The sequence below is a fragment of the Poecilia latipinna genome, unplaced genomic scaffold (assembly GCF_001443285.1).
Source record: "Poecilia latipinna isolate Pla-1442-1.1 unplaced genomic scaffold, P_latipinna-1.0 Scaffold784, whole genome shotgun sequence".
Lineage (NCBI taxonomy): Eukaryota > Metazoa > Chordata > Actinopteri > Cyprinodontiformes > Poeciliidae > Poecilia > Poecilia latipinna.
Window position 1 is genome coordinate 168,473 of NW_015113400.1, and position 22,666 is coordinate 191,138.

The following is a 22,666-nucleotide window of genomic DNA, read 5'->3' on the forward strand; positions in this document are numbered from 1 at the left end:
TAGTGGACACAAACATCTGACTGTTGGCGGTAAGAAGAAATCAAAGAATGGAAGCAGCATAAACCCACCTTAAATCTGGACACACCTTGGTTTTTCGTCCACAGGAAGAATTGAAAGTCTGCTTTCAAAATCTAAAATATCCAATGTATGTGTGTGTGTGTGTGTGTGTGCGCGTGTGTGTGTGTGTGTGTGTGTGTGAGTGAGACTCAGATTTTTATTCCATTTTCTGTCATGAACCCAAATACTGTTGCTACAGATTTTGATGTTTTATTAATAGTGTGCAACAAATTTGAACTCAAAATAAATGAAAATGTGAGGCGCCATGGCAACAAAAAAATCAGAGCGGTGGTGGCTTGCTTGCTTATTAGGGAATTAACTGGGTTTGATATTTTGGTGTTTCTTGCTAAAACTACCATTTCTGTTTCTATTTAGTGCACATGTTTTACTATCATGCTCCAAAATATTAGTTTTTTCTCATTATTATTCAAAAGATGGGTTTTTTTTTTTTTTTTTTTTTTTTTTTTACAGTAGAATGTAAGAAGGGCTGAAGCCTGTGCAGATGCTGGGTTCTCTCTCTCTCTCTTTTTTACGTACATTAAAAGGTTGGATTGAACATTGGAGACGAACATGTCGATAAAAACACGCGATTTCAGATTTAAGATGGCTAACACAAACCTAACGTTATGTTTTTATCAACCAGATTAAACTCAAAATGTTATGGAGGTTGTGCATAGTTTCAAGGGGCACTAAAATGTGTGCCAGGACTGTGTACAGCATTTATTAGGATTCAATACATCATCTACCAGCTGTGGAAAACAAAAAAAAGAAGAAAAGAAAATCGTTCACTGCGCAGTAAGTATCAATATGATAAACATATCTGCCAGCATCCTGTTCAGATTAATGGTGAGAGGCTGATATGTCACAGGATGGGGTCAGAGTGGACTCAGGGATTCAGATTCAGAGGAGCATCTCAGGCAGAGCAGCGGCAAAATGATGGGGGGAGACAGAAAACCCAACGAAAGAAACCAAGACTGCTTGCTGATGCATCCAAAGCCGCCACTGAAGGCACACGTCAAAGTTTTGCATGGGTGAAGAGCAGAAGGGGGGCGCTCCGGAGACAACTTCTCCTCTCCGTCCAACGATTGCCTCCGACGGATCATGTAATCAGAGCCAAGAAATGGAAAATTAAAGGCTTGTGGTCTAAGATTACCCCACCCCCCCCATGTTCCTCGTCTTTATCTCTATGGAGGAGAGCCTGTTTAGTCTCCAGACAGAGCCTCCTGCGTTTCTGCGTGTACCGTGTGTTAGATACTCGTATAATCAAGTGTGTGTCTTGTGTACGGTGAGGTGCCTAATGGGAATCGGAGGGACGTTGGGCAGTCCTGCAGCGGCGCCGCTCCGCTACGCCAGCGAGTAGATGGCATTGACAGGAGAGGTGGCCTCGGAGCTCTCGTTTCCCTCCGTCTCGTCCTTGTCCTTCTTCACTGTGTACTGGCCGATGAAGGAGCCGTCCTCGTTGAACTGGCCGTCGCCGCCTTCGCCGTAGTCCACGAGGCTGTCGTCGCTCTCCTTCACGTTGCCGTCCAGCGAAGTCTGGCTGCCCTGCAGAGGCTTGTTGTCCTCGTCGCTGCTGCAATGACCAGCAGAAAGGTTAGAGATTCAGAGACCAGTGTGCCCTCTTGACATGGGCACACTGATACCAGTTAAAGCTACGGTATGTAGCTTTTATAAAAACCATGTTTTTTACATATTTGTTAAAACTGTCACCATGTCATGCTCTCTGAAGAAATACACTGCTCCCCACCAAAGCAACCAATCAGAGCCAGGAGGAGGGGCTTAGCGCTGTCAATTATCCTCATGTACTCGTTGCTAAATGTGCTGATGGCAGAGAAACAACATATGGTTGCTATGGGTGGCCATGCTAATTAGTTTAGTGCAGCAAAGAGCAAAAAGGGAGTGGGGGCGGGGGATGAGCTGTACACACATGGGGATGATTGACAGTGCTAAGACCCTCCTCCAGGCTCTGATTGGTTGTGCTTAGTTAGTTCTGGGAACTCTGGGAGAAAGCAGAGGAGCTCAATTTTTTTCACAGATTATTTGTTACTATTACAACATAGTGACCGTTTAAACAAATATGTAAAAATGTACTATTTTTATACAAGTTAAATAGTGAAGCTACAAAGGCATACAACGTAATGATTGCTGGAGAAGAATCATTTTTCTGGTTCACTTTGTCCCACATTTTTTTTGAAAACTGGTTCTGGATACACTCAACCCAAATGCTTCTCTAACCTTCACCACTGCCTCCACAGATTAATTACCTACTGGCTACATCTTTATGTGCTGCTGTTCTCCAACTTTGTATTTCCTTCACAATCTAATTCATAAAAGTGCGCTATTTTTTTTCCCAACTAGCATAATTTCTAAGATATTCTAAGCCATTGCTCCTCCTTCTGGTCTATTTACAAATCAAATTTAATTTCAATAAACCATAAAACAAAGACGGAGCAGGGCAGGCAACACAATAAATGTGAAGTTATGAAAGTGCAGCTCTGTTATAAGAAACTATTTAACAATTTAAAAAAAAGATAATTAACCCCTTTGTATTTTCATTTTTTGTAATCAACTGTTCAGTCATTTGAAATATTTCACGTTTGTTTTTTTATTGCTATTCTCCTGTCACAATCACAAAGTTTTTTCTGAGAGTTAAATGAGGGCAAAGTGTCGACATGTTGCCATGGAAACCAGAAGCAAAAGAAGAACTGTCCTGAAAATATGCAAATAGCATCTCTCCAGGAACAAATTTAAATGAGAAATTATGTTTCTGTTTATCCATATTTATTTATATTTTTAGGGAAACTACAGCCAGAAAAAATTGCTTGGCATTCTCATTGTTTGCAAAATTGTGCAGAAAAAAAATACCGCCTGCTGAAAACTAGAATTTTGGTGCACGGAAAAAAAAAAAAAAAAAAAAGGGAAAACAGTGACCTCTAGTGTTGGTTGGTTATAAATGAAATGAGTCGCAGAAGTTCATCCTCTCTTCCTCTGAAGTCTGACAGATTTTTTTTCCCTCATTTCTTCTCAAAACAAATAAGTTGTCGCAATTATTTAAAATCATGTTTTCCCTTTTTAAATACAAAGATTCAAATCTGACGACTGTGGGACATTCCAAGAGATGCGTCGCATGCAGAGATCGATGAGCATAGCAGAATGAAACTCTGAAGCAAATCCACTGTTACTGGGAAAGCAGTGGGATGGAGGGTTCAGCAGCGCGCCACCATCAAGATTAATAGCGCACAAGAGTTTTTATTATTCCCATGAAATTACAAGTTAGAACAGAAATATAAATATAGAAGAAATGACAATTTGCAACACGTTCAATAGCTGTTTTCTCTCCAAACGAATCAGTTGCAGGGACGTTTTATTCTGCTGTCATTTACCATCCGCAGCATCTGTTGTTCATATAAAACCGACATTCTGATATGATTTCTATAATCAGATGTTTTAAAAGTTAAGCTCTATGTGGCGGCTCCGACTTCGACTCCACACCTCGGTTCCTTTGTCCCCTTCCTGTCTGATTACTGTTAAATAAAAAACCCTAGTACAGATTTTTTTTTTTTTTTTTTAAAAGCTAAAGTTTCAATTAAGCTTGAATTGAAGCTTCTACTTTGGGATTTTTATTTTACTGCCAAATTGTAACAAACAATTCAAACAGAAAACTAATATTGGTTGTCATACTAAAAGTATCTTATGTAATATCAAATGTCTGAACTGAATAAGAAAAAAAGGTAAAAACTTCCATCCACATTTTGGAGTCCTTTTTAACACAACAGATTTAAAAAGAATATTAATACAAATGAAGCTGGTATAGAATTAAGAGTGTGTTTAAGTATTTGGAAATATGGTGGGGTTTTTTTTTTACCTTAGAACAAAGAAAATATGAATTTTTAAAAACGGAAGAAAAATCCATGCAAACTGTCCCCTCGTGTTTTTATTCACCTGAGCTAAAGAGAGAACTTACCTTCTCCATCAGTCTACAAACAGCTATGTTGTTCACCAACATTTTTGTATCTTTATAATAAATAATATATAGCAAAGAATCCATCTAAAGTCAACACAGATTCCTCTTTGCAATCTGATTGAAGATCCAACATGGCAAGCTCTGTGGTCTTCCAGATCAAGCTCCGGCTGATCAAGCTTTTCTTCCCCCCCATCCCCCGAATGCAACCACCCCCCAAAAAAAAGCCTCCATCCCCACAACATGCACAAGTCGTGCCGGCACCAATGTACCTGTTTTCATTTTCGTTCCTGTCGCGGACAGATGAACCATTTCCGCATTTGGAAGAGAAAGGGATGAAGTATGAGGAATCGTGGGGGGGAACAGTGAGGGCAGAAGAGGTGCAGAGAAAAAGATAGAAATGACAAAAACACGAGCTCCGCTCCGTGCATGCGTGGGAAACCTTCCACACACACCGACACACACACAGGGTTAAATGGAGGGACTTGCACCGAAATTAACGTCTGATCTGGGATCAATAGAAGCAACAATCTTAGCAGTAATGGTGTGTAACGGACAGAGTTGATTAATAAACTAAACGTGATTAATTGGAACAGATTAATTGTGTTAACACAAAAGAGCAAATCCGCAGATCACCGTGTTCGACATTTATTACCTTTAGATTTACCTTGGTCTCTCTTGGAAACAGATTTTCTGAGGTTTTTACAACACTAAGTATTTCACAAAACCAAAGCTACTTAATAATAACAACAATAATAATAAAAACAATACATCCTTAATAATAGTCTCAACAATATGAGAGGCAAAACCAGGAAGGTCTGTGGAAGCTCCAACGCACACAGTTAAGGGTAAATGTTATGGTGCCACTCTTCAAAACGAACTGGAGTTTATTAGCTGCAGATTATGTACGTTTAATAAAAGCCATAGTAGGTTAAAGAAGATGCTAGATGATACAAAAAAAAGGACAAAACCACATAGATCAGTGGAACCTGAAAGAACCAAAAGACAAATCACTTACAAAACGGCTATAGCACACAGTTCACACAGCAGTCCTGATGTGTACCAGCTCCTGTTTCCTCGTCTGCTGCTGTAAAGGTTTTCTGAACAGCGACAGTTTATTGTTGGATCATGACGGAGGAGACAGGAGTAACTGTTCTGTATGAACGCGGTCTGACGTCGTCGTAGGACTCTAGTTTTATTCTAAAGCCTCATGTTATTGAGTTTTTTAGAACGGTGTTCGGTTGCAACTCAGAACTATTGAGAGATCATCTCTGATTGGCTGGCTGCTTTCCATGGAGGACAATATGTAGCTGTTTCATACGCAAAGCAGACATGATGTATCAACGTTTTGGAGCATTTTCAGATTTTCATGATTATTCCTAATTTCTAATAATCACTTGTAATTATTTGGTAATTTCTAATATATATATTCTTAATGATGGTTCTTTTTTGTTGTTTTAATTTAGCTGAGCAATTTTGAGAGCAAATTTAAGGAAGATGTGGAGCCTGCAGCTGAAGAGCTCACAGTTGCTGTTGTTGTGGTTACGGCTTCTGAAGAAGGAATTTGTTTGATTTCAGAGAATGTTGAGATTATTTCCATTTGTTTCCCCACTTTAAAATAGAGGAGCTGTTGCTCCACTGATCAGGCGCCTTGGCATGTATACATAAAGTAATGTAAATAGTCATATGGTATTTATCAGATATAGTCAGTAAAATGACTGTCAGATTTCCTTTTTCCACACTAAAGACTTTTTCCACAAAGTGAAACAGTGTTTCTCCTTGTTTAATGTGATCCATGATGCTACTTTGAAAAGACTTTTGTACAATTGACTAACTTTATGCAAAACACAGTGAATGCAATTATCTCTTTGTTTATACTTACTGGTAATCAAAGGATCCATCCTGATCTTTCTGATCCACTGGATCCAGGGGAAGATCTTTTTTGTCACGAACTGATAAAAAAGAGAAAAGAAAGAACAACAACAAAAAAAGAAAGGTTTGCTCAAAGTTCCACAGTTGGTAAAGTTCATGTATTGGTAGCTTTTTGGGATCAGTTTAAAAAACCCAAACGTTTTTTTTTTTTTTTTTCTTTTCTGTTTGTGTTTGTTTGGTCACATCGTCAAATAAACTTTAATATCAGACAATAACTGGAGTTGATACAAAAAGAGCCATTTTCAGTTAATGGTTTGTTATAAAGGGAAAACCAATGAGAGAAAGGACTAGTGGTAACACTTTATTTGAAAGGGTGTGCATAAGACTGACATGACACTGTCATAAACATGACATAACGTCTGTTATGAACATAAAGGAGTCTTTATGAATGTTTATGACTGTTGTCACGAAGTATCATTTGGTAAATAATGACACTTTTAATGCAAAGTTGCTCTAAAAGTTGCATTAAAAGTCCATTAAAAGTGCCAACTTTACATGATTTTGTAAATGATGACAATTTAATGCAAAGTTGGAAATTTAATGGACTTTAAATGCAACTTTTAAAGCAACTTTGCATCAAAGGTGCCATTATTTACTGAATGTCACTTCATGACAGTCATAGACATTCATAAAGACGCCTTCGTGTTCATGACAGTGTCATGTCAGTCTCATGGAGACCCACCCCGTCAAATAAAGTGTTAATGAACACTTTACTGTGATTCTCTTTCACTGTAAATCATAAAAGTGTAGATTAAAGATGGGTTATTTAGTTACTGCTGATTAAAAAGATAAAATATGCATTAATTTGTGATTGCTCCCTGTCAGACTGACCACATCAGTAACTCGGGGTCTGCTGGAGTTTGTATTAGAGGCACGGTGTTTTGTAAGATCTTCTGTCATTAATTCTTCACTCACAAAAAGGAAGAAGACCTGGTGTTACTCTGTTAGTCTGCATCATGTTAAGCCCCTTTCTGTTAGTTTCATGTCTGATCCGTCATGGCACCTACCGAGGTATTTTGTGAAACCAGTCAAGAAGCCGGAACCTAGACATTACAGAAACTGTAAAACATTATTACAACTCTGAATTCTCTTCTTCCAAGGGTTTAGGCCATCAGATGGCCATTTTCTGATCTATATGTGTTTATTATTGTGTCAACAAAGAGATATTCTTTTAGTTTGATCTACAAAGGAAAGTATTTCCAATTCAATTTGATAACATCTGTCAATCTAGAATAGAATAGTTTTGGAGTCCAAACTGGAGACCTACATGTTTTTCCATTGTACTGTACATAGACAGAAGTTCTAGATATACTTTAATAGAATTCCAGTTAAATATAAACATAGAGAAATGCAATAGCATGACTGTTGACCTGCATGAGTCTAGAAAAAAAAGAAAACAATCATAAAAAAACAATGTAAGGCAGAGTAATACAGTCTGAACCAAAAATAATTATAACTATGGATAAAATTACTTTTATTTCCTCGGACTGAATGTAATGTTACCTGTTATGTGATCCAGTGAGTCTGACTTTTGTGTACATAATCAAACATGTTCATTAGTCAGAAAATCGTTCAGAATGTCTTGTTTGAGATAAACGGCAAAAGGATTTTTCTCTACAAATCAAATATTCAGAGGGCTGCAGATATTATCCAACAAAAACATAAGAAGGATTGAAAACACTTTGAATGAAGTGAATTTATAGCCTTACTTGGGTATTTGCCTCCTCGACTCCTCTTGATGAAGCAGACAATGAGGAGGATCAGTATAATGAGGGCAATGGCACACATCAAGCCAATGAACCAGCCCTGAGTGGCTATGTCTACCTGGTCTATGTGAGCTGGACACACACACACACACACACACACACACACACACACACACACACACACACAGAGAGAGAGAGAGAGAGAGAGAGAGAGAGAGACAGTTTTCAGGATCAGAGTTGTAGTTTTCTCATATCTTGTCACATTACATAATTATATTTATCCACAGCAGCAGAAATCTTCTTTCTCTAGAAGATTTAACTTACACTCAAACAATTTAGTGAATTTTGTCATTTAAATTACCCATAATCCTCCCTAAAAACATAGCAAAATAATAAAGCCTTTTTTTTTCTTTTTTTTTTAACTTAGGTACTATATAAGCGGTCTTTGCGATGTGAAGTTGCAGCAGAACTCAGGTTGGGATGATTTATCATCTGTTGTTTGCTTATAAATATCAAATATATTTCATCATTTACAACAGCTGCGCTTCCATGACAAACATGTGCAAAACTGTCAGTATTCTGCTAATGTCAAAAAAGCATGATTTCACAATTGTCTCCAAGAAACGTAATTAAAATCCCATGTGTGTAAGCTTGTTCACACTCATTAAAAAACACCAAGAAACATGGTGGTGGCGGTACCACCAAACCATTGACTCAATAGAAGTGAATACAATGGTGACCTTCAGTTGTCTGATTTTATTTTGTTTTATTTTTTTAACAATTTTCATTTCATTTCATAACTACGTACTACTTTTTGTTGGGTTACCTCATAAAAGGTAACCCAACATTGATCATTGATCCATATTCTGTTGAGTTTGGAAGGCAGAGAGCTAACCAGCACAGATCACATTACTTATGCCTGAGTCCAAACAGATGCTCCAATATCACCATGTTCATTTTTCATGTTGTTTCTATGAACTGTTCTTATGTGAATGATTACAATTAGCAACAAACAGACGTTGCAGTCAGTCTGATGGCTGATATCAGATATATTTCCATCAGCTCAAGTCTATAAAAACTGAGTTTTACGTCAGTTTTGTTCATTCTCATTCTCACATACACACACACACACACACACACACACACACACACACACACACCCAACAAACAAAAGTCATTTACTTGTAAACAATAAAGCAGTCAGGTAGTAGTTATGTTTGTTACATCTTAACCAATAGATATGCATGCCTAGCTAAGTTAAACTACAGTTGAAGTTCAACTAGACATCTGTCCTGGTCCCAGTATTCAGCAGTCAAAGTCTCTTTCAGCTTCTGACCTTTTATACCATGACAGAAAAAGGCACAACATACAGTGGAGCCCCCGCTGTGTGGTTCAGTATTTGTGGGTTTTTCTGTTGAATGTAACTCCAAATTATTCACAGAAAATCCGTCTTTTTGTGTGTTTTCCTGTAGAGGATTTCGAAAATAAAATATCTGGACAAAAATGCAGCTTGGGAAGATGAACTACCTCAGCACAATGCTGCTTGACTCTGCTATTTGCTGGTGTTTGGTCGGAAACCAACCCGGAAACGCCTTTCATTATCCTTGGCACTCACTTCCCAATAGCCAAGATAAGTAAGACCGTAACTTTGAGATGGTTCCCACTGTGCGTAATAATGCATTTTTGAACTATTAAAATGTGATTTTAGAAGGAGTCTGAGTTATATTCCTTAGCATTTAGCTAAAATTCTCAAATGCCAAGGTCCTAATCCAAACACCAGGAGTCCGCTGTACAGCCATGTTATTACAGGAGGTGTTTGAAGCAATAATGTATGCATACAAATACTCTGTCTAATTGAATTTATCAATAGTTTTAAAAATTGACATTGTCACTGCATCACAGTTATAAAATTAATTATATGTAAACAGTTTTATTTTTCTTTTGAAATCTTGTTGGACAAAATCAGACCATGGAGACAAATTCATCGTAGACACAGTAGGAAAGAAAGGACTTCAACCTTCAGCCATTTTTACTGTGATGCAGAAATCTTACTTTGCATCCTGATATTAATAAACAATATTGCAAATTAACAAGTCCATTTTAAATTTAACTGAAAGCAGCTCTCCTCTCACCTGCTTTAGTTTGAAAGGTGACAGATTTGCTGACGCTGTTGAGCTCTTGGGAGTAAACCCTCAGATGGTACATTTCACCAGCGATCAGAGCCTTCAGATTAACGGGCGGCTGTTTCTCCTTTTCAACTGCCACTGTTTTGTTGACTTGGAGACACAAGAAAGGTGCCAATCACACTCCGGAGGCGTCACTGACTGGACAGTGATGACTGTCGTGTGCAGCTGAGATCACAAAGTGCTTCAACGGAGAGACCGGTTTGCAAAGCACAGCGTGAGTAGACGGTTTGCTGATGAGAACAATGCATTGCCATCACAGATAATAAAAAAGATGCGTTCGTGTACCTTTGGCATGTTTACTTTAGCAAAATGAGGACAATAAATTCCACATCTTGTGGGTCAAAGTTCAAAGTTAATCATTTCCAAAGGGCCCAATTCTCAAGAAAGATTCTAATAAAAAAGGGAAACAATACAAATGCAAAAGGCTACAGCATTGTGTCAAATTAAACTGCATCTATGGGTCTGGTTTTCGTCCAGCTTTATTGGACAAAAGTGAAGGTTTTGGGTGGCAACGCATTGTTGATGTGAAGTTATTCTCACAGTCACACTTTCATATTCTTAAAGTCCAGTCAGAAAAGAGCAGCAACATCATTTGCATCTTTGTGGCAGAATGGCATGCCAGTCATGACCGGGACGAGCGACAGTCATGACTCGGAAGTGACAGCAAACAGGAGGGAGTATTAGCTGATGACATCAGGCGCCACGTGGTCAACCATTTCAAAGGCATGATGTCATCTGACAACATCAGCTCAAAGCCACTCTACATCGGAAACATGCAGTTTACATGCAGACACAATACCGAGGGACATCGGTGCGCCTCTACTGAGGCTGTGGAAAAATAAATCAGTCTGAGTTCACTCAGGTTCTAAGTTGACCTTGTGGAAGTGAAGGACACGACAGGAAGTTTCTGGTTATCTACAATGTTTCAGCTGATTTAATCTCCAAGACCTGCACTTAGTCCGCATTCCCATCCGGAAATACTCAGGGGAGCATAAAGGGATGATGATGATGATGATTATGATGGGATGAAGGAAGTTGCCAGCCAGGCTTTCTAAGAGTCAAAGCTTTTAGACTTGACCCTGGAAACCACATGGGATTAAAGGAGCAGCAAATCAATCCCATCATTCCCCTTTCGTTCATTTCTTCCTTTCTGATCCGTTTAGAGTCAGAGTGCATTCAGGGCTCAAAGTGGCCAAGAAACAGAAAACCTTCATTCTCCTTTTCATACAGTCATAGTCTGAGGGGTAGACCCATCGCAGTGTGATGAAAGAAAGCATACAAAACAAATTGTAAGAATAATGTTCCATTCCCTTTGTAGTTAGAACTCGGAAATTTCAACTTCCCAGTCGTAAAAATCAACCGGAACGCTCCCCGAAGTCGGACTCAGACGACCTCCAGTTAGGAATTTTAAGGCCTAGTTCACGTTTCAATATGGCCGCTTCTAAATATGTTTATTTTACAAAACACATTTTGAAAAATGGCCTAAAATCAATGTTACATGCGCCTGCATCTATAGACCAGACAACACCACCAAGGGTTCATTACCACCAGCCCTGTTTAAGGGTCATTTAGACCCAACAAGCTTTTTTTATTCTGTGCACAATCTCACTGACCCTGTACGCATTTTTACAAGGTCTTTTTTGTGTGTGGTTTTGGAAACTGACGGTCTGACGAGACAAACTCTCTCGCTCCCCTTCTGTCATTGTCCTCGCTCACTGTGGAAGGCTTAATCCAACTCCAGCTCCGTTTGCCTGGAAAGTCCGGTTTGTTTGGAAAGGTGTTAATTGGTAATGGAACACTGATGCAGACCAAAAAAGAGAACTGTAGTCCACCTAAAAACTGGGGTCTTGATTGAAATGAACTCTGGGCAGTGAAAGTTCCTTCGAGTGATCAAAAGTATTAATGCAACACAGTAAGCTAGCTGAACCTACCAACCAGGTTATGGTATACTCTTCAGCTCTAGTATATGGCAGTTTTTGCTTATTTATTTATTTAGTTTCTTCATCAAGTTGATTTCAGAAATTATCGTTTTTGTCCTGGACAGTCATATTCAATAAAACAAAACAAGTGTTTCAATGAGATTAAAAATAACTATTGAAAATAATAACAAGGGTGGTATGAAACATACTTTTTTATTAATTCTATATTTTTGTATTAAAGGGTTTTTTTTGTGATGCAGAAGTTAAAGTTTAACTTGACTTTCTGATTTTGTACTGTGTGGAGCTGATAGATTATTACAGGAAATGTATTAAAACACCGTCACATATCACTTTGTTTAGCCATAAACATAGCAAAAATCATGCAGTGGGTCTCAATAAAGTCCCTGTAAATCCAAAACAATTCCACCTTAACCAGTTCTAGACCTTAAAAACAAAGGGAAAAGATGTGCTTCAGAAAGGAAAGATTCAACAGTATCTAACATCGGTTCCACAAAGAAAAAAGATTACTATGACAACATGGGCGGCCAGAACAGTGGCATACTCAAATACAAGTCCATGTAAAGCAATCAGAGTGGCCCATTTAAAGTGAAAGTCCAACTGGAGGCATTCCAAGCCAGGCAGCAGCATGAACAGAGATGGCACAGAGAGCTAGAGACGACATGGAGAGGGACTTTTTATAAGAAAGTCCCAACAGTCCCCTCACGGATACAGTGTTAGAAATCAAATTATCCAGTTATTTCTTTGTGTTTAAGACTTATTTAGTTCAAATAAATGTAATCGAAGTGCATCATATGATTTATAAATGTGTACAAGAAGTTGCAGGAAACCTCATGTCATACAAATATATAATCAGAAAATACATTTAAAAAAATATCCCAAATGCACACATTACAAACTGTTGTGGATTTAATAGTTTGTATGTTAAATATAGTAGTGATTGAAACATTTGTCAAGTCTGGTGTATTTGCTTCCTGAACATCTGTGCAAACAGTTTTTATATTTTCCATTTTCTTAATGAATGTTTTTAGATAACACCATGCAGATATTTACATGCCCTGTAAAACCTCCACGCTGTCCTACACTGAATCAGACACATTTTCTTTATTTTTAGGTCAGTTAATATTGCCAAAATTATCTTTATTTGCTAAATGACAAAAATAATGAAATATGTTTCATTAGAGGATAATTTATTACTTTTTTTAAACTATGAAGATCACATTCATACAGAGTCCAATGGTTTTGAACATCATGGGAAAGCCCAGATGATGATCTCATGGCTTTGCAAGCTTCTGATAGTCTAACATCTGAGTTAAACTGAATCACACTTGTGAACCTCTTTAAGGTAACTCCCCAAATACACCATGCTCTTGTGTGATTTGATGGAAAAAACAAAAATAAATCTGTTAAAATGCAAGGAAACAAATTGTGGAGTTCCACCAGGATAGTTTGTCCAATGTTTTGGTCTAAAGGTTCCACGTTCCTCCATTCGCACTGGAATGTACAGTTATTAAACTATCCTGGTGCAAATCTGTGAGTGGACAAAGATGCTGCTGAAGCTGGTAAGAGAGTCATTATCCATAGTGAAACGTGTCCTGTACCTGCATGGGGTCAGTGTGGAGGATGCAGTGACTCCAAAAGTAACATGAGGAGCCAGTTTACAATTTGCAATTGTACTTGGAAGCGAATGCCTAATTTTGAGACATGTGCTCATGAAACTAGAACTGGTCAGTATGGTCATAATGTCCGTGATTACTGTGGTGGCCACATCATGTTTAGATGGTTTTCTGCAGAATCAACTGGAACACTTCATAAAATATTAATACTAATGACATCAGACAGGAAGTTAAAGCTCGGGGGGCAAATGGGTTTTCCAAATGGACAATGGCCCCAAGAACACAGCCAAAATGATATAGTGGCTTAAGGACAACAAAGTCAATGTTGCTGAGTGGTCATCATAAAGCCCTGATCACAGTCCCATGGGAAATAACTGGGGAGGAGAAGAGGTATATGTGAGCAAAACGGCTAATGAACCCAAAATCTCCATAAAAATATTGTGAGAAGTTTGTGGAAAGATAAAGTTTAAAAGGGAATTCTACCAAATACTGAGGAAGCACATTTAAAATCTTGAACTTTACAAAGGTTTTCAAAAATAATTTACATCTTCTCTTAATTATTCTGGCATTTAGCAAACAGGCATAATTTTGATAACTCTAATTGACCTCAACAAGGAAAGTTTAGTCTGATTTATTGTCAGTCAAAAAATAGGTACCTCTGATTTCCTACAGCTCCGCAAACATTTGGTACACATTTGTAAATCATGCTAAGCACAATCACAGCAACACTAAGATCATATTCTGGTAACAAAGGCGTCCAAATTTTACTCTTCAAACTTTGTGTGCCATCCCTGCGAGGGATTCAGTTCACTCTCAGACAAGCAAACATATGTTTGATGTTTTGATGTTTTCGGACGTTCGGCACAGGCTTTGTGTCTTACAGTCCAGAGTGACCTCTAGAGTAAACTTGCTGTCAGCTGGGAAGTTGTGACTCCAGTTGACGTCCGCGTAGTAACTGTTGGCGACCACCGTCAGACTCCAGATCTCCCACCGAGGGGTTACTACACAGATGGGTGGTTGGGGGATAGGATCAGGGGCAAAGGGTTAAAGGTCGGAAGAAACAGGTAACACTTTATTTGACGGGGTGTGCATAAGACTGACATGACACTGTCATAAATAATGACACTTTTAATGCATAGTTGCGTTAAAAGTCCATTAAAATTGTCAATTTTGCATTAAAAGTGTTCTAACCCTAACCCTACCCTAATCACCAACTGGTTTTGATTGTGAAAAATGACTCATTAGCCCCTTTCAGAACAATGAAACCTCCTTTTATGGATCATGTCATACCTCTCGTTCTCTGGACGGATAACGGTTTGTGTGTGCTTTCAGAGTATGCAGCTAGGAGACAGGATCAAATAGGCGTGGCCTACAACTTAAAGAATTGAGCCGGGCAGTATGCTAAGTGTTCAGGGTTCTAATTGGCTAACTTGTGTATCTTAGCTCTTATGAAAGTAAATAATATAGATCTTTACACACATAGGATCTTAAGTTGTTTTGCAAAAAAAATAAATAAATAAAATCACGAAATAAAAAAATGTAAACATGAAAAAGATTTCTAGATAAAAGTAAATCTGTAGTTTTCAATACTGAATCAAGACAATGAAAGTGTACTCCACAGGTCAGGAGATAATGCTTGACCTGACGGATCGCCAAAGGTTTCAGAACAGATCTAAGGAGCCGATAGTATTCTCAAGGTAGGGTCTGAGTCTGTAGGTCTACAACAGCTCAGAGATGTCTGTGTGCTTCAGGATGCAAAGCCATAAAAGTTAACAGCAGGAGTGGAAACGTAACCAATGAAGAGACATTAGGACAAGATCCATGTGTGAAAACAATCAAGCACCTGTCTCCTGTTTGTCCAAAAGAACTCAATGTTTTAATGCTCAAACATTAATGTGCGCCATAGCATAGCATATTCTTATTTGCACAAATCTGCTCATCAGTTTACTTTATGTCATCTTAGGAGTACACTGGGCAGCTCTCTGATCTTTATGGACCTTTGGACTTGCTGCCGTCTTTGCTTTGCATTGCATTGTTACATCACACCCTTAAGACCTGACTCTTACAGTTCAAGTCTCTGACTACCTACCAAGTAGATTAGAGATGTAATATTGTTAAGTTGACTTTACATTATCCTCCCTTATTCCATGTCATGACCAAAGCGCAGACAGAATCCACGGTCTGAAAAGGGCTACTGGATTTATCATGTCATACAACACAATCTTCCAGTATGTCTGTTTTTAGTGCAACATACAGCACAGCCTATCACGATGCAGTCCTGACATACCTTCCTGTTTTCTGTCAGGTGGGAGAAGGCAACCATATTCATTCAAACTACAAAGTGAGACTCAGTGAAAAGCAGTAATACAACATGTACCCAAGACATTCTGATCAACTCGCTTGGTGGTGACCAGCACAGGAACTGTGGAGGGTGTAGTTGCCTCAGTGGTAGTAGTAGTAGGAGGAGGAGGAGGGGTTGTTGGAGGAGGGGTAGGAGTTGTAATACTAATTGTTGTGGGAGGGATGGTAGTAGGAGGAAGGGGAGGAAGGGAAGGAAGAGGAGTGGGAGTAGGAGGGGAAACAGAAGACAGGGTGGCGTCCGTAAGCTCAACTACAGGGAAGGAAGAAGGAGAGAGCAGAGGGTTAAACACAAGGCAGCAGGAACATCACACAAAACTGTGACACACTGACACTCTAGACGATGGAGCGTAGAACTGAATGCCATCATGTTCCCCTCACTGGAGCAATCACAAAATCACCCACAAACCACAGCTGTTTTTATTTTGTCACTGATGTCATTCAGTCAGATGCTAGAACAGAGGAAAGCCAGGACAACCTTTCGTTTTCCACTGCCCTTCTCTTGTGTGTGTGTGTGTGTGTGTGTGTGTGTGTGTGTGTGTAGTGTCTTTTATTTTCTGGTCCTCAGAACCTGCAATCCTTTAGATGTTTTCCTCCTTGAAAACTCCACATTCAAATTACTTTTCCTGTAGCACAAGGCTACAAGGGCAGCACAGACATGTTCAGGTGTGCCGAAGCTGAGAACATCTAAAGTACGAAAGGCTGAGAACGCCACAACACTAACTAACATAGCTCAGCATTGCTACCACCAGGTGGTGAAATATTGGTAATACATGTGGCTCTTCTTGGCAATTAAGATAGTGTGTTCTACAGCAGCTATGTTTAAAATACTATAGTCATTAATCTTTTCTAGTTTTACTATAAGAAGACAAATTACTTCAACTTAGCTTATTATGAAGTCAAAACCAAAATTAAAACTTATGGGTTCAGTTTGGGTCCAATAACTTAAATGCTTGACATTAGAACAAATCTAACCAATCTGAATGAAGCTCTCTGCACAGATTTTCATAAATGACATTGAGTAATAACAATATGTGTATGACCTTTAGTTTGTCTTCTGATACTCAGAGTTTCCAGAATAACATGCATTAATGTGGAACCTTTTCAAGGAAACAGTTTGAGTTGCATTAGTTCTGTTAACCTGAACACAATGATGTAGCGGCCAGACTCATATGAGTAACACCCCAAACAACAACACCCCAAAAAACAACACCCCAAACAACAACACCCCAAACCTCAAACAGCATGCTATTGTCATGTATTTCATGCATGTCCTTAACCAGCGCTTCACTAAATTACCAGCGTTTTTAAGCCATGACAGTTCAGTGGCTTCAAAGGTCTCTTCAGGGAAAGGCTTCATGCTACCTTATGTGTCACATTCGGAAGTTGCCAATGATTCACTGAACAGTGGTGATCCATAAAGACGACGTCATGACAGATGTGCAGAAGCTCAAAACCAAACAAAACAATCAAACAAAAAAGAAGCCAGTGGATGACTAAGCAATCCAAGTGTTTTGTACCTCAGCATTCCCTACAACTTGCACAAAAAAACAAACAAACAAAAAAAAAACATTATTTGGGTTGTATATTTAGATGCAGCAGCATTATTTTTTTGGTAGCTACAAAAGCAGTGCCAAAAAAAAAAAAAAAAACCTTTAGCAGCTACACAAAGTTCCTTTGCATCTCAGAGCAAAACGGCAGAGACTGTGATGCAGTCAGGCTGCATCACACAGACGCACCACCAGGTGCCAGTGTTTCAGGAACAGAAGTTTAAAGTAAGCAGAGGCATAAATAGACTTATAAACATTTATGGAGTAGAAGTAATGATAAAAGAGAGCATTATGAAATGCAGCCAAACCATAAAACGCACACCATGCCTGTTAGACCCCTGGGAACACACAGCAGCAGCAGCAGTGGACCGACAGCGGCTTCAAACAAAGTGGAAGGATGATCAGATGGAGACAGGCAGTCACATTATACCTCATCTAATACATCACAAGTGTGTGTCAAACTCCTTATTAATATGCTTTCAATGAGTATGATGTGCAGATGAACCCCTAGATTGTATTGCTGTTATTTGTGAATTTACCTGTTTGTTACACATATATTACATTATATTGTTATTATTATTACTTCTTTCTTTATTCTTTATCTTACCTAAATTTGATTTAGACATACATACAGCAATTTCCAAACCTTCAGTGTATGTATGTTAATGTCTTGAACACCAATTTTCTTGTGTGAATATGTGAAGAAATACAGAAAAAACCCTGCCAGCCTGACATAAAGCTTCCTCCTTCCATAACAGAGCCAATCCGTTCTCATGCTGCTGTGAGCAGCTCTGAAAACCAGGTCTGCATGAAGCCACAGTGGGGCAGCAACAGAACCGTCGCTAAGGGCTGTAACAGTGACTGCACTGCTGCTGTTGTTAGATGGACAGATAAAAGCAAAATGTCAGTGTTGGACAGCAATGGTCAATGAGACTGTGCTTTTTGTTCCCCCATTACCTACATCTGTAGCATCAGTAAAGTTTTCTGCCGGTGGAAAGAACAGAGACACAGAAGACACAGGAGAAGAGTGGGTGAGACAGGAAGGAACAAGAAAATAGCACTGTTTCAAACTGAGTCACTGGTATAAACTATAAAGGCACAGAGAAATGGGCTGGAGGACATCTTACCAGCCTAAACACTCGTTGAGCGTGAGGGAGAACAAGACTTTCAGCAGGTAACAGGAAGGCTGGCAAGAGTCATTCTGTTTCATTAGCTGGAGCTTTCAACTTCTCTCAACCTGTGTTTCTATTACAAATGTGCGCAAAACTCTGTTGATGTCCTGCTATTCTCAAAAGAACACAATTTCGCAATAGAATAAATAAATCTGTTTATGCAATGGGTCATTGCAAATCATGGAGGCAACAGATGTAATCTCTGGTATGAGATATATTCATATTTCAGCCATGGCATTATGACACATTGTCAGCCATCAGAGGAGGGGTCTGCGTCCTATTCAGGTGTTGGAGTGAGAAGTTCCTTATACTTGTGAGCAGCTGCGTATGTGGCGTCGTTGGGAAATTTTAGTCTGCGATTTCACAGAAGAGTTATGGATTCAACACTTTAAAATGACAAACTCAACTTTTGACAAACTGTTCGATGCTATGAGAGCTCTGGTGGAGCCAGCTGCCAACAAAAAAAATTATGTTCCTGCTGTATATAAACAGTCATGATTCATGATGAGAAAAAAGTGTTTCCATTGAGGTTTTGCAAATTTCAGTATGACCAAACAAAATAACCTCGTCATAGCACAAAAAAATTTGGTAACACTTTATTTGAAGGGGTGCGCACAAGGCTGACGTAATACTGTCATAAACATGATATAACACCAGTCATGAACATGAAGTGTCATTCGGTAAATAATGACACTTTTATTGCAAAATTGGCCATTTTAATGGACTTTTAATGCAACCTTCAGTACAGCTTTGCATTAAAAGTGCCATTATTTACTGAATAACACTTGATGACAACAGTCATAAACATTCATAAAGACTTCTTTATGTTCATAATAGGTGTTATGTCATGTTTATGACAGTGTCATGTCAGTCTGATGCACACCCTTTCAAATAAAGTGCATCCAAAAATGTTATGGAAAAATGTAACTTTTTTTCAAAATTGGCATGTTTCTATTAAGTGCTGTTGTTTTGCTGTTTCGAATTTCCACAATTTCATGATCAGTAGAAGCTCAGCCGCTGCCAAAGGAATGTTTGACAAATTGGTCGCATTTTAAACTAAGGGACAACATTCTTTAGGAAGCACAGGCAGACTGCAATGCTCACGTTGCTAAAAACCCTAACGGTTATTATAAGCTACTGATGCCAGTTTAAAGTTTTAACTGAATAGACATTTTTTCTTTGTTTTAGAATATGTATGAGAAACCATGTATGAGCAGCAGCTGCTCTCTCTCACACAAGGCATACCATTGTCTCTGTTTGCAATGTAATTAATGACACTTTTAACTGCAGACAACCGGAGCTGTGAAACAAAGTTCTTTTGGAGACAGTAAGCTTTCTCCTATCATTGTAAAAAGACAAACGGAAGCTTTCAAATCATTCCCCTTTTGCCATCTATGCTCTCATATAATTAAATTTTCCTTTAAATTTTGCTGAGCTTTCTGGTACAGTAACAAAAAAAAGGAAATTTGACTCTGATTCTGAGTTGAACTCTCCTATTAAATGATTAATGAAAATTCAAAGCTCTGGTATTTATTAGCTTAATTCAACAATTTAACTGTCCCTCAGCTTCCCGTGTGTCCAGGTGAGAGCAACATCTGGGCACAGTAGCATGAGTTTAAGTAAGGATTTTTTGGGGGGGTCAACACTTTTTCAGTCACCGTTCTGTTGGTTCTGTATTCATGGTACATCCAGTTAAGAACAAAGATTTTCACACATATTGATAGATTTCAGCTGAAATTAGTCTTTGGATTTTACCAGAATGTTTCTTCTGACTGAGTGGAATGTTGTGTGATTAGGTGTGGCTCAGTCAGAGCCCTGAATGGAGCTAACGATTAGGGTGATGGCAAGGAGAGCTTCCAAACTGATAGCCTTAGATCTCATGAGTTAATTTGTCAGAATATTCGTGAAAACATGCAGAAAGCTGCTCAGTTATCATGAGAAAAGCTTCGGGGCTGTGACACCAATGAAGATTTTTATATTGATTGTTAAGAAGATTATACTGCTTTTAATTAAATATAAAGAGACATTGAAATCATTTTTGGCTTTATCTGTTATTCTGAATATACTTTATAAATTATATTCTCAGACTGATGAACAGCTGATCTTAACTCCTTCTCTCCTTTTGGCAAAACTTCATCTTTCTTAAAAAATGAAGGGTTTTTTTTTTTTTTTTTTTTTTTTTTGAATGCTCACCTTCATTGGTAAAGAGCGGCGACTCCTCGGCATAGACCTCTCCCATTCCCACCTTGGTGAGCGCTGACAGGCTGAACTTGTAGCGAGCGGACCGGTCCGGCAGGCGCAGGATAAAGTCTGTCATGTTGGGACGGAACGTCTCGAACTGCTGGGGACCCAGTCTGGACCCGTTCACTGGACACAAACACAGAGCATGGTCATGGTTTACTGTGGCATCAGAACTTCTCAGTGTTAGAGGGCAATGACGGCTCCACAGATATGGTGATTGGATTTCATGAATTCTATTACTATCCCACAACCAGTCTTAGTTTTTTTTTTCCTTTGGAGTGAAAATTGTGGGTAAAACAGGAAAGGTCACACCAGCAGTTTGGCAGTAATTCAGTTATTTAAAACAAAGAACTAAAACTAATCAATAATATGTTTTTAAGCCATATTGTTCAGCAATAGTTGGAAGAATCACAAAGTAAATAAAGTCACCTCTCTGGTATACGAGTTGGTATCCAATTAGAATGCCGTTGGGTTCTAATGGTTTGCCCCATTCCAAGTAGAGTGTGTCCAGACTTCTGCGGTTAATCCTGAAGAACCTGGGAGCATCGGGAACTGAAAATATTTCAAGACAGAAGAGAAAAACATGAAAGGAACAGGAGAAAAGAAACAAAGAAACACGGTTAGACCAAATACTGGACATAAAGTTCTACAAGTAATTACTAACGACTAGTGGCTACAACAAATCTCTCAACTTTATACCAGTGTTGTCCAGTCAAAGCCTTTAGGGGGCACTGTGGTTAGTATGACTCAGGATGGTTTGTTTAAAGGAAATGATGTGACTAGTTCTGCATATGTTAAACATATCCATATCCATCTATATACACTATCAATTTTAATTAGATATTTGAATGAGCAAAACTTATAAAACATACAGGACAGAGTGTGCCTTAAATGTCTTTTAACAGTTTTACTAAAATGCATCTAAAACTAAAGACTCTCATGGTTTTAAAAGTAACTCCATCCAAAAATGTGTTCAAGTTCAGATTGAGGATGTTTTATTTTCTGAAAGTAATTACTCTTTTTTTTTTAAATAAAACACAAATATACAATAAAATCATCAAGTTCTAATGTTGTTGACAGGTTAGAGTGATGGAGCGCCCACAGGTGGCGACATCTTCTCCCATCACCCTGAGCAAAGGCATAAACCACAGGGGCATACGCTAAGTCGCAATTACTATGACGATGAAGAAGAAGACAACAGGAAGCGATAGGAGGATGATGGTTTGTTTTTTTGGGACAATGTGCAGCTGGCCCCACCAGAGCTCTCTCAGACTCACACAGTTCATAAAAAGTTCTGTGTCATTCCAACATGTTGAATCCATAGCTCTAATGTAACATCGCAAACACAGCTAGTGTGAATGACAGATATAACCTGAACATACCAACTAAAGGGTTGCATGACTCTCATACGACATTGATGTTAATGATAAAGTGTGGTTCGTTGGGACCTCACCGCCCTCCGCAGTGGTGAATTCCACGTTGTTGCTGGGTAGACTCTCAAAGCGACTGTTAGCCACAACCATGAACATCTTATATTTAGAGTAGGGCACCAAGTCTTTGAGAATCCCGGACGGTTCTGGCACAGTCGTGTAGAATCCAGTGGTCTTCTTCTCCTTGCTCACCACCAGCCCTGGAACCAGACTGGACTCGCGCCAGTAGTACAACTGGGAATTACGAAAGAGAGGACGCATGGGTAAGATGAAAAGTCAGAAAGTAGGGGGTCGGGGGTCTGCAGTGAAGTCAGTTCTCAATTCAAAATGTTCCTCATTCTCACTCTGTACTCCTTGAACTCCCCCTGGACAGAACTCAGATCTACAGGCTTCCAGTGGATATTTGCTCTGGTGCTGCCAACCTTCGACACCCGCAGCTCAGTGGGTGAATCAGTGGGCTCTGAAAACAGCGTGATATGTTTATTCAGGCGTTTGGTTTTTTTAAACAAAAACTTTTTTT

The 22,666-nt window shown here is 38.9% G+C and overlaps 1 protein-coding gene across 32 annotated transcripts in view; it reads right to left on the bottom strand.

Moving 5' to 3' along the window:
- Positions 1–477: 477 nt before the first annotated feature.
- Positions 478–22,666, bottom strand: part of nfasca (neurofascin homolog (chicken) a) — a 69,401-nt gene continuing 47,212 nt past the window's right edge. For 5 of the 32 annotated variants that reach the window (XM_015046564.1, XM_015046572.1, XM_015046569.1 and 2 more), the window contains 13 exons: positions 22,491–22,606; positions 22,170–22,380; positions 21,146–21,268; positions 20,669–20,842; positions 18,261–18,290; positions 15,773–16,006; positions 14,277–14,396; positions 9,789–9,932; positions 7,660–7,788; positions 6,958–6,993; positions 5,901–5,970; positions 4,291–4,332; positions 478–1,630 (listed from right to left, as the gene is read on the bottom strand). In XM_015046564.1, the coding sequence (XP_014902050.1) occupies positions 1,402–1,630; positions 4,291–4,332; positions 5,901–5,970; positions 6,958–6,993; positions 7,660–7,788; positions 9,789–9,932; positions 14,277–14,396; positions 15,773–16,006; positions 18,261–18,290; positions 20,669–20,842; positions 21,146–21,268; positions 22,170–22,380; positions 22,491–22,606 (1,658 nt within the window). In that variant the 3' untranslated portion in view covers positions 478–1,401. Of the gene's footprint in view, positions 1,631–4,290; positions 4,333–4,887; positions 5,008–5,900; positions 5,971–6,957; positions 7,010–7,659; positions 7,789–9,788; positions 9,933–14,276; positions 14,397–15,772; positions 16,007–18,260; positions 18,291–20,668; positions 20,843–21,145; positions 21,269–22,169; positions 22,381–22,490; positions 22,607–22,666 lie in introns of those variants that run through there. The other 27 variants (XM_015046589.1, XM_015046573.1, XM_015046588.1 and 24 more) reach the window with 25 other exon arrangements.